Below are 12844 nucleotides of genomic sequence, written 5' to 3' on the forward strand. Positions count from 1 at the left end.
TAAACAAGCCTTGGACAAGTTTTTTTTTATTAAGATGAGACAGCTCTATCCATATATCCACTGTTGGGCACTATCATAACTTTTGATTGTTTTGGTACTTGATATGATAGGGAAACAAATTTCATATTATCAAAATATCATTTTTGATAATGATCTATCAACAATTTGAACTTCTAAATGATTTATTGAGTTGAAATCTCGGTAATAGCTTTAGTTCTTTGATAGATTTGACGTAACTTTACCCGCAAAATTATAGATTTTCACTTGAAAGGAGTCCTTATCCTAGTTTAAAAAATTACGAAAAAAATGATGCGTCTTGCGTTTTTGGGAGAAATATTGAAATTTATAACTTCGTTTTTAACGCCATCTTTTAGAAACAATTTCAAAATTTGATAGTAATGATTTGGAAAGCTAAAGTTTTTATAGAAAAATTTATTCCTGTACTATCAAAAAATTTTAAAATGATCTTCTATAAAATTTATTTGACGATTTTTTATAGTTTGATTTGAAAGATTTAATTTACCTTTAAAAAGAGTTGAAGCATGGAGAAAAGGGCAGATATCAAGGATGGTGATGTGAACCATGTGACTTTTTTTTTTAACTTCCTACCTCCTCAAATTGCGAGGATGAAGGAAGATAGGTGAGGGTACACGGTTTTCTTTATTTCTCGCTGCAAACGTGAAAAGGCCGTGAGGTGAGTCAACCATGGGTCAACTGAGCTTGCGGAGGGGGTATTATCACTCCAATGGGACGTTTCGAAAGTTCTATCGAAAGTTTTAGTTTTGAATTTGGTTTTGATTTATAGAAAGTTTGCATCGCATTTTTACTTATTACCTGATTTACCTCAAAATTATCCTTTTATTGACGGGAAGAGTCTGGGGCTGTACAATGTCAAACTCAATGTCAAAGCTATTGACACTATAGTGATATATATCTACTAAACAAAGCATGTGTGATTATCATTATTTCGCAAACAACGAATTAAAATTGATTGTTTTGAAAATTTTTTATTTAATTATTTCGCTGTATATTAATATTTTATTTGATAAAATTATAAAAAATAATAGTATTGATTCGATAGGTTAAAAAATAACATTGCATTGGCATGATTGATTTGATCATAGACTAAGAAAGTCTATGATTTGAATGGCTAGTTTATAACATATTTCATTGATGAGTTTGATTTGATAGGTTTACAAAAAAATATTTTTATTGGGGGTATGATTTATAGCTTTATATCTGTAAAAAAATTTATATCAGAACAAAATTTATATGTAGAATGCAAAAAAATATATAATTGATAGTTACCAATAAGTCATTTAGGAAAAAAATGATACTGATACGATCGTAAATTTTCACCTACTAACTTCATACGAGTTAATTTATATATAGACACAAAATCTCGGAAATTTTATTTATTCATTGAGAGTTTATCGCTATCTATTGAATCTAAATCACAAAAAAATCTATACCTTAAATATTTGAAATTAAAAAAATGAAAGAAAATTGATAGCAACGCCATCTATTATATTTTGATAGGAAAAAAATTTATCTGCAAAAGTGTGCCCAACTTTTATCATGCTTTAAATGAAATCAATTCAAATGCAATTGTATTTGAATAAATATAAAAGTATCTCATATTATGATTGTCAGTTTAAATAATTGGTTTAACTATCAACTAATTTTTACTTTTACAACATCAGTTTGCCATTGAACAAAACTAACAACGCCACTGAAGTATGGCACAGGGGTCTTAGTGCTCATATTTCCTCCAACCATCCAAACATCTGGAGATTCTTAAAATTGCTAATAGAAGAAAAAGCGCTCCTGCCGTGGAGTCGTCGACCGCTTGAGTTCCAAAAAAGATAAAAGCTTACGAAGACTCTTCTCTTAGGCTGAATAATATCACCAACAAATTCGATTTTAATTTTTGAACATATTCATTTTGGAATATTTTAATGCATGTTTCAATTTCTAAAAAAAATTAGATCAAGATGATTAAATCACCTTTAAGCTGATAAAATCGCGATTAATTAATAAATATATTCTACATATAAGATGATTTAATGGATTAAATGATGATTAAGATGATTTAATGGATTAAATGATGATTAAGATGTTTAAATGGAGTAAATCATGATTAAGATGATTAAATGGATTAAATCACGATTAAGGTGATTAAATCAAGATTAAGCTGAATAAATCGCGATTAATAAATAAATATATTCCACAAATTAAATCCCACATTTGTTATTAAAATTCTAAAATTAAACTAATGTTCCGTCTAAAATATAATAGAGTTCGTCATGTTTCCTACTTTACATAAAATGTTTTTACCTAAAAACTTCTCCATGAGGTCCGCCCGGTTACGGGTATCCGTATATCTGCTGTAAAGTTTTCGGGAGCTTTGTTCGAGCGCGGTCAACAGTTCGAGGCTTTGTTTGTCTGTTATTAAGGTAAGTTTTATATTGTAAATTTATCTTGTTATTTTATCGAATAGGCGTTTTATGATTAGCATGGTTTATAAATTGTTTTAGTGTCGAATGTTAAGTATGGTCTTTAAGTTGGTTTCGTATGAATCGTATTTGAAATTTTAGAGATTTTGGGCCTTTGCAAACGGGGGCACTTCTCTGTAACGGGTCCTACTAAAAAGCGTACTGTGCATACCAGTTAGCCAAGGTAAAAGCGAACTTGGCCAGCTTATACATATCGTTTTACCTTCATTTTCGCGCAATGTTTTGAATGTTTATCCATTTTAACGACATTTTTATTCACTTTAAATTACTTTAAATGTTGAAATTAAATGATAGCTACTATAAGGCCAACTAGCCAACTGCCAACTCGGCCCATTAAATAGCTTAGGTATGTGGGAACTTGGCCAACTTTTAAAACTTTGTTTATATATGATTTTCACGCGACATTCAAATGTTTTTCATCATAAATTAATTTTTTAAAATAATTTCATTTAAATTATCCGTATTTCAATAAGTTTTTATCGTTTGGAAAACGTTTTCTGTACCTTTTGGGGAAAAGACTATCTTCCAGTTGGCCTTTTAGTAGAGAAATGGTCCACCTGATGTTTACGTCCTTTTCCGACGTTTTAGGAAAAAGTCAACCGCGCCATACCTAGTTAATATCGCGAAATTAAGGTTAATTTTTTATTACTAATTATATTTCACGCCGGTCAAATACGTTTTTAGTTGTTGTTGGACGATTGAAGAAATGGCCAACCCGATGTTTACGAGCCTTCCGGACGTTTTATGAAAAAGCCAACGACGTCCATTCGCCGAAATAGTTAACAAAAGAGATATCTCTGAGATACGGTAGCACTCGCGGCGGAGGAAATAAATAAGTTTACAGTGTTGCACATAACCTATCTATATTAAATAGTTATAAATTGCAATAACTTATTTAAATTAATATGAATATTATAAATATTGTTGATTCATATTGAATTTTATATTAGAAATATTGTTGATTCATATTGAATTTTATATTAGAAATGTGGTTGATGAATATTGTATTAGCCAACCGCGTGTTGACATTTCAAGAAATGGCCAACCCGGTGTTTACGTCCTTTTCAGGACGTTTTAGGAAAAAGCCAACCGCGACATACCGAGTTAATATTACTTCAAAAACGTCTTAAGTCGTTTTTGGACGTTTGAAGAAATGGCCAACCCGGTGTTTACGTCCTTTTCGGTCGGTTTAGAAAAAAAGCCAACTACGCCATACCGAGTTAATATTACTTGAAACACGTCTTAAGTCGTTTTTGGACGTTTGAAGAAATGGCCAACCCGGTGTTTACGTCCGAAATTTTCGGTCGGTTAAGAAAAAAAGCCGGCTACGCCATACCGAGTTAATATTACTTGAAACACGTCTTAGTCGTTTTTGGACGTTTGAAGAAATGGCCAACTCGGTGTTTACGTTCGTACCAATAACATTGTTCTATTTATAAATTGTTAAATAAGCAAATTGTACTACTGATAGTGTAAATCACTGTATAGTCCGTCCTGACTTGGCCTCAAATAATGTGTAAACTATCAATTTTTTTTACTTAAAAGAAATAAATTAAATTGAATTGAAAATGACGAGATAGAAAACAAACACAGTCAGGTTGGCAAATAAATATCCAGAGTGAACTACACCTCGGCGCAAAGTCTGCCTTGGGAAAAGTAGCGGGGGCAAGTCGCCCGCTCTGCCCCCGTAGTTCGCACGTCCCTGGCTCCTAAAAACAAACCCATTAAATTTTGCCACAAATTTTCAACGAAAAATATGTGCTTCTATCGTTATAACATGAATTTATTCATTTTACCCATGAATATAGAACCGCTCTAGATATGTTTCTATCTCTGTCGGAAAGAGGCGGAACTATAAGCTCTATACCTCTTACACGTGACGGATGTACTGTAGTTACAACCTCGTCCAGTGAGTTGCGACGTCATTTCCTCTAGCTTTTAATTGGCTAAACAATTTGACGTAGTAGCGGCATAGCTTCGTAAGCCCTGCCTTCTACCGGATCGGGATAGCACCATACAGGTAAGGTACAGTTCTATATTCATGGGTAAAATGAATAAATTCATGGTTATAACCGTACCAAAAATTTTAAATTTATAAGCCGACAAGGTCGTCGTTCTCCCAGATTAACCAAATAAGAAAAATTATACTCATTCATTACCAAATCCTTATTCTACTAAAATCTTGGTTTATTCAAATAAAAGAGGGTGTCTGAAATTAGTCTGACATGGTTTATCTCACAAAAAGTAAATTGAACCTTATATTCGCAGATTATAAGGTAATATGTATTAGGTATAGTTTACACTACAATTCGTTTTGATAAATGAGAAAGCTTAGAACAAATTCAGGCACCCTCTATACGTTATCATATTTTAAATTTGTTGCCTTCAATCGAAAATAAATTTATATCAATTTAATAAGTAATCAAATATGGCAGTAACCCTTGGTCATAAGACGCCGACCGGGTTGAAAATAAGAGATACAAATAATTATAACAAAAACAGTTCTGCGAACTGAAAAAAACTGTTCAGAGCTGTTACAAGCTAAAGCCTTAAAGGTGCAAATATTTCTTTTAATTTAATTCTATATCTTCATTTATTTAGTAATGTAGTTAACCATACATTCAGTCTTCCAAATGACAAATACCCTAATTCTGGGACCGATGTCTACGGCCATATTGTTAACCGAAAAGGGGTCTATAAATAATTATTTTGATTTCTGTACTCCCCTAACATTTACCATTTTACTCTCTTATTCATAGGCGTAGCTAGGGGGGGGGGGGCAGAAAGTCCGTTCATGTGCGTGTTTTTGAGGATTGATTAGTTTAATTAGCTACTTATCTAATTATTTTCCAAAAACGGTATATATTCTTAGAAGGTAAAAATTAGGAAATAGGGTTAGGATTTTACTACATGCTGTTATTTTTTTAGGCAAAACATGAACATACCTACAAAGTTGCGCATGCGCTGATAGTCAGTGACCACCTTGCCGTGGCCGGCCGATTCATGGCTGGGGCCATGGCCCCCCTAGGAAAAATCCCTAGCTACGCCAATGCTCTTATTGTTCATGGAGGCGTAAATTGTTTGTAGCTCACAACACCAAACTATCGCTTACGTTCATGTACTACCGCAAAAACAAACTTCCCGTAGCGCATGCGCAGCAGTGCGCAGCACTGAGAAACTTGAGAGAAAATTAATGCCTTTAAACCGTGATTTCGTGGCTTCAAAAACTTTTATTTTATCGGCGTTATTGATTAAATTATAAATCGTGAAAAGACGGGCATATGAAGTGAAAAATCCTGATTTTAAATCTGTTTACAGAATTAAAATTAAGTGGTTGAGGTTACAGCTCGACCCAATAACTATACCAGTGCCGAACCTTTGTTGTTGATCAAAAGGGTTCTTCCTCCCCCGATTTGAAAATCTAACGTAAACGTCGTTACTCGTTACGAAATTTAATAAATTAATTTAAAACGGTTCGCAAATCTCGTTTCGTTACATTAGACTTAAACGATACCGCGATTCATGAGAAATATCTCATGATCGCGATACCCCTTACAGTAATACCATATGTAACATAATTACTCAAAAGTATGCCACTGTACCTTTATTCCATTAAAAAATCTTCACTAACGGTTTGTTTCACCACGAACCAGTAAAAAGGTGGACTACGTTAGAAGTTAACCTCTTTATTCATCCTAGTAATTTTGGAAGTCAGACTATTGTCTACTAACATATGTATCTAAGCCAATGGAAAAACTAAATTAAGAAGGAATTTTTTGCGTCGGAATTTTAGTCAGCCCAATGTAGCGTTATTGAAATTTATAAACTCACTCGGTTTGTGCGGATGAAGTTAAATAATGAGTAGTTGAGAAAAAGAAAAGGTTGGGGAAAATGACCAATATGGTTCGGTTCAGAGATCACTTTCCGAAAATGGAACAAGTCGTCGAAGTGGGATATTCCACCAGCGTTATTAAAACCCATACCAAGCCCAGGAAGAGTTAGGCCTAGGCTCAAAAGTATCTGCAAAGACTCCAACCTTGTAGATGCCTCAGGAAAGCTCAACCTGAATGTAAACTGTTTTTTTTTTCAATTAACCCCGAGATTAACCCGCTTCTTTTATTTGACAATGCAAATTTATTATAGAACGTTAGTCTCCGAGAACTTCATTAATTTGCAAATTAATTGCATTAACAGCACTTGACACTGTTGTAGTTCATTTTAGCTCCTAAGCCTTGGTTGTTCAAAAAGGTTTGTTTACTAAAATAATGGCCGTTGGTTTATCCACGTAGGGTACGGATGACGCGATTTTTATACATCGGTCTTGTACGCTTGGTTGAAATTTCGATATATTTATTTTAATCAAAAACGTGGCTTACGGGTGTTAATCAATTGTGGTGGCCATTACGGGTATGTAGATATTTGTATCCTCTGATGTAAGGAGAAAAGGATAAAAAAGCTAAACCCTAAAAAAATTGGAATAGATTTAAAACTGACTTATTCGCGTATTTGATCACTCTTGGCCATGCAGTCCTTCTGTGTTCCTTTAAACTAAATATTTATACAGCGTCGCTCACAAGATGGCGACTGTCAAAAATTTCACAATTTTAAAAAGTATGCGCTAACCAAGGTATGGGTGTAAAATTTATTCACTCTTCAAACTATATTATCCTCTCAAATACCTTTCTTCGTAACTGCAGTTTAATTTAATTTGAATTAAAAATGAGATTATTTACCAATCCGCATACGCTCTCTTGTGATATTTGAATTTAGTGCCAATTGAAAACCAAGATACACGAACCATCGTTTTCTAAATATTTGATCCCCGACCTTGAAATGCAAAGGTACAAAGGTTAAAAGATGTCACGGATATTTAAGTACACACAATACACCGATGTATTAAATATATTTTCAATTTGAAATTTAAATTCGAACAATTTTCAATCATCTTGTACATTAACTTAATGAACGTACTGTAATAACCCAAGATAAATTTTTATCGAAAATGAGCGTTAAAACATAATCTCATTCACACTGTCATTAAGCAGTAACAGCCAACGAGTAATTTTAACTCATTTTTTATGAACAATATTTTAATTACCCTGTGCATTAAATTAACGATTTAATTGGGCCGACATTTTAACTACAAAAAGCCGAAAAAATAATTAAAAGAAGCCGAAACTTAATTTGGCCGAAAGAAAAACAATTTCGAATACCACAAATTAAATGAAAATATCCACCCTTCAGTTAAATGCAGCTTGTAATTTCGAAAAATTCACCAGATGCAGTTAGCAAACGACGCATCTCATACTCGCCAGTTAATGTATAAGGGGCTTCAACCAAATACAAGAGATGCTCTTGGAAAATTAGTGTCTGTCGGTGAGTAGTTTATTTATAACGTAAAACAAAAATTAAATAACATTCTTTTGAAATATAGTTTGTTGAAATCCAGAAAACCCCTGTCATTGGCAGATCCAGTTAAAGTTCTTTATCAGCACTGCATTTTTCCCATCTCTTCACTATTTTAACATCTTGAACAAAAATCTAGTTAATTTTTATTAATATTCAGTAAACAGTAATATTGGCGTCTTAACATTTATTTAGTCATAAGCCCATGATCTCAAACAACTTTATATTAGTTTGATGTTTCTTGCCTTTTGGAAAATTTTAAATGACAACTTCTTATTATAAACTTCATTATTTACCAGAATATTAATCACACTACTCTTAGGAAAGTGTATGACATAACTCACCCCGAACCTATTGTTATAAATACCGCCAAATAAAATAAAATAAATATTTATCCTCTTTCGTTAACTTGGTTAAAATATTTTTATTTACATAATCAGAATGTTTAATAGATTTTAAAAAAACATACATCAATTTTAAAAGTACCGGTATTAATATAAAACGTTAAATACAGTAAATCATATATGCTGGTTTTTTTGTTTGTATCCAAATTTGGTTGCTGATAAAACTACACACTATTTCGCGTCATCATTGTGGCTAATTCTACTAAATGGTGCCCAATGATTAAGTTGTTCGTCCGTTCTGATTTATTTGTGCTAATATTTTAATTTTAATTTGTTTTAGGCCTTTGTATGAGGGACACCCGTTCATAAATCCAAAAGAGCCGTTGATTCAGAGTGAACTGGAAAAACGAGCAGCCGAGAAGGGAAAATGCACAAATGCTCCGAATGCGTCTACGCAACGAACGATAAGAGTCATTTCATTATCCACAGAAGAACTCACACGGGCAAGAAACCCTTCCAGTGTGACCAGTGTAACTACGCGTCTGCAAAAAAGAGTGATTTTATTCGCCACAGAAGAACTCACACGGGCGAAAAACCCTTCCAGTGTGACCAGTGTAACTTCGCATCTGCAACAAAGGGTGCATTGAATTGCCACAGACGAACTCACACGGGTGAGAAACCCTTCCAGTGTGACCAGTGTAACTTCGCATCTGCAACAAAGGGTGCATTGATTTGCCACAGAAGAACTCACACGGGCGAGAAACCCTTCCAGTGTGACCAGTGTAACTTCGCATCTGCACTTAAGGGTGCATTGATTTGCCACAGAAGTACTCACACGGGCGAGAAACCCTTCCAGTGTGACAAGTGTAAATTCGCATCTTCACAAAAGGGTGCATTGATTTGCCACAGAAGAACTCACACCGGCGAGAAACCCTTCCAGTGTGACCAGTGTAACTACGCGTCTGCACGAAAGAGCTATTTGATTTGCCACAGAAGAACTCACACGGGCGAGAAACCCTTCCAGTGTGACCAGTGTAACTTCGCATCTGCACATAAGGGTGCATTGATTTGCCACAGAAGAACTCACACGGGCGAGAAACCCTTCCAGTGTGACCAGTGTAACTTCGCATCTGCACTTAAGGGTGCATTGATTTGCCACAGAAGTACTCACACGGGCGAGAAACCCTTCCAGTGTGACAAGTGTAAATTCGCATCTTCACAAAAGGGTGCATTGATTTGCCACAGAAGAACTCACACGGGCGAGAAACCCTTCCAGTGTGACCAGTGTAACTACGCGTCTGCACGAAAGAGCTATTTGATTTGCCACAGAAGAACTCACACGGGTGAGAAACCCTTCCAGTGTGACCAGTGTAACTACGCGTCTGCACGAAAGAGCGATTTGATTTGCCACAGAAGAACTCACACGGGCGAGAAACCCTTTCAGTGTGACCAGTGTAACTACGCGTCTGCACGAAAGAGCTATTTGATTTGCCACAGAAGAACTCACACGGGTGAGAAACCCTTCCAGTGTGACCAGTGTAACTACGCGTCTGCACGAAAGAGGGATTTGATTTGCCACAGAAGAACTCACACGGGCGAAAAGCCTTTTAAATGTTACCAGTGTAACTACGTGTCTGCGCAAAAGAGGGATTTGATTAGCCACAGTAGAACTCACTCGGGCGAGAAACCCTTTCAGTGTGACCAGTCTACTCAGAAGTGGGATTGTTTCAGTTACAAAACAAGACAACCGTTAGGAAATCCTTTTGGATGTACAAAGGGTGGATACCGGACCAGACATAAGATGAGTTTACTTCTTCAAGAAATGAGACATAACTCTCACGGTAAAAACGCTTACAAATGCCCCACTTGCGACCTAAACTTCGCTACCAAGAAAACTCTCCAAGCTCACCGTCGAACTCATGGTCGATCAGGAAACCAAATCGGCGCCTCGAACAGTCGTCACCAAGAAACAGTGCGCCAGTCAAAGCCACTTCAATCCGACTCTGATTGTCAAACGGGAAGAAGATATTGTTTGGTTCGACTGCAACGTTGGACGAAGGAACAGATTGAGTCCCTCACTGAAAAGTCCCACTGCGGTCACGCCGTGAAAGCGGAAGTTGCCCAGCCTGACGCAGCAAGCTCAACTTTTAACAGAGAAATGGTGTTTGTCAACTGCGTTAAACAAGAGCCTTTTTATGACTTCATCGACCAAGTTTTGATTGCAACAGTCGTAACGAGAGAAGAGTTGGAATATCGCCCAGTTGGAGACCATAAAGAGGGTGTCTCAATGAACCCAGACCCCCCGATCAAAATTGAGTTCGTTCCCAATGAATAAAATATTTCTTTTTGATTAATGACATGGTTAATTTTAATTCCATATATTATTTTTAGAGAGGCCCTAATTTAAAAAAGAGCATGGTAACCAGACTTCCTTTATTTTCCTATATTTCTAATGCCATTCTATAATTTCCTATATTTTCACCTATTCACCTGTATTTTCACCAATTTTCAGCTATATTTCCACCCATTTTCCTATAGTGTCAACCATTTTCCTATAGTTTCACCCATTTTCCTATAGTTTCACCCATTTTCCTATAATTTCACGGCCTTTTGAAAATGAATGAACTTTTTTGAACGTATCATAGAACATCTAGTTCTAACACTGCCACTTTCGAACAAAATCTTGAAATGTACGGGCTTTGTAAATCCGCTAAGTGTACAAAATACACTTAATATTCTAGGTGGATCGAGTCAAAGTATACCGATGTGCAATAGTTACCTTTTTATTTTTCCTACTTAGTCTCCTATATTTTCCTATAAATCGAATATTTTATTTCCTATATTTTCCTAAAATTATTCTCTAAAATTTTTATAGCCTTTCTCTAGTCACCCTGAAAGAGGCTATTTGAACCTTCGAAATTTTTATGCTTTTCAAATCGAAAGGGAACAAACGGTCATGGGCACCCACAGCGGCGTTGGCAACCGTACTGTAATTTTAGTACATTTCGATTTTCTACGTACTCTATAGTACTCTTTTTGCGATAATTTTACTATATTTCCTATATTTATGCTATAATTAAAGAAATTTTAGGAAGTTTCCTTCTGTTAACTTAAGAACGCTGTTTCCAGTCTGTTATATTACTCCTAGTAGTGTGGTTTGTACCTTCTTAGACTTGCAAATACGGCCGACTAATCAAGCGTATTGTATGAACGAAATAGTAACTTCCAAGTTCCACGTCCTATGTGTGACACATGGGTGACCAAATAAATATGCGAGTGACTGCCAACTATAATCAAGTGTTACCTTGGATTAATAATATGTTATTAATTAATAATAAAAATATAAATAAAATGAAAAATAATAAAAATTATGTAACATATTATTAATCCAAGGTGCTACCACGCTGTAGCGAGTAATCAAAGTTGGCCGTACTTGTGTACTATAAGTTTTTAGAAAATTCGTTAAGTTTTGGGTGCCTACAGCTTTTTTTCCAAGGGGGGCAATCACTAAAATTTTAAAATTCTTTTATAGCTTCATAACTACTATCCATAACCCTAAATGACTTCTTGTTTTATTTGGTATTTTCTGTCTTCAATTTCGTAGCATTTATCGACATGAAATAGAATTCGTCAGTACCAGTCTACCAGGACTGAATTTTTCATGATACAGGGCCTTGAGCATTTTTAATTTGGGGCCCCCTTCAGTGGCGTAGGAACTGAGGGCTACAATGTAAAAAGTAAAAGCTAATTTACAAATAATTATCTAACAACGAACTTATCTAGACCTTATGTATACAGTTTCCTATTACTCCTATTTGCCCCAAGCGGCATCTTTTGGCAACTAAACATTTCTTAACAGGGAAGTGAGGAACCGTAGCCTTAGATTTGGTGTTGTCCCGTCATTTGTTCATTAATGCAGCTTGTTAATTTCTATAATTAATAAAAAAATAAAATAAAATTTTAAAGCGTTTAGTGTATTAAAAATATGTTATTTCCTAACTGTTTTAAAACAAATATGTTTTAAGCTTTAGTTATGTCCATAGATTTGGGTTTTCTTCGTCGCGTACCTTTCTGAATTCTGTCAGATTGAGGTTGGTTCAATGCTGCTTTAAAATTTACTCGAGAAAAGGTTTCAATTCAACATTAAAATTATAAGGAAATAAGCAATCAAAGTATTATAAGTAGTAGTGTAGTGTATGTTTGAGCACTAGGGGGGGGGCGATGGGAGTCTGTTTGAGCTGAAAGTACGTATACCTATCCTAGGGTTATTTTTGATTTTTAAGTGGGGAGTGAAAAGATTGCGTAACTATCCTACAGTGATTTTTCAGGTAGAGTCAAAAGATCACGTACCTATCCTAGGGTGATTTATGTCTATCGGTACTGTAGAGGACAGATAACTGAACTACGTGTATCTATCTTTGGCTTATTGAATAGTATATCCATCGGTACTTGGAGGACAGAGAACTGAACTACGTTCTTTGGCTTAATGAATAGTATACAAGACAGATTTGCTTAATTTAGTTCTATTCTGTTATTCCATAATGAAGTGCGTTCGTTTCTCCGATATTACCGTACACA

The 12844-nt window shown here is 35.1% G+C and overlaps 1 protein-coding gene across 1 annotated transcript; it reads left to right on the top strand.

Annotated features, from left to right (window-relative positions):
* Positions 1 to 2368: 2368 nt before the first annotated feature.
* LOC149955551 (uncharacterized) lies at positions 2369 to 10601 on the top strand. Its single transcript, XM_090164549.1, has 2 exons — positions 2369 to 2456; positions 8607 to 10601. Exon 2 carries the CDS (start codon positions 8694 to 8696, stop codon positions 10599 to 10601), a length of 1908 nt encoding a protein of 635 aa, XP_090020675.1. The 5' UTR covers positions 2369 to 2456; positions 8607 to 8693.
* The last annotated feature ends 2243 nt before the right edge of the window (positions 10602 to 12844 follow it).

Source organism: Leiobunum rupestre, chromosome 2, assembly GCF_980474605.1.
Source record: "Leiobunum rupestre chromosome 2, qqLeiRupe1.1.hap1, whole genome shotgun sequence".
Taxonomy (NCBI): Eukaryota; Metazoa; Arthropoda; class Arachnida; order Opiliones; family Sclerosomatidae; genus Leiobunum; species Leiobunum rupestre.

What these genes read in the sequence shown, in the direction of transcription:
- LOC149955551 (XM_090164549.1), top strand. Translation starts at nt 8,694, where the DNA reads ATGCACAAATGCTCCGAATGCGTCTACGCAACGAACGATAAGAGTCAT.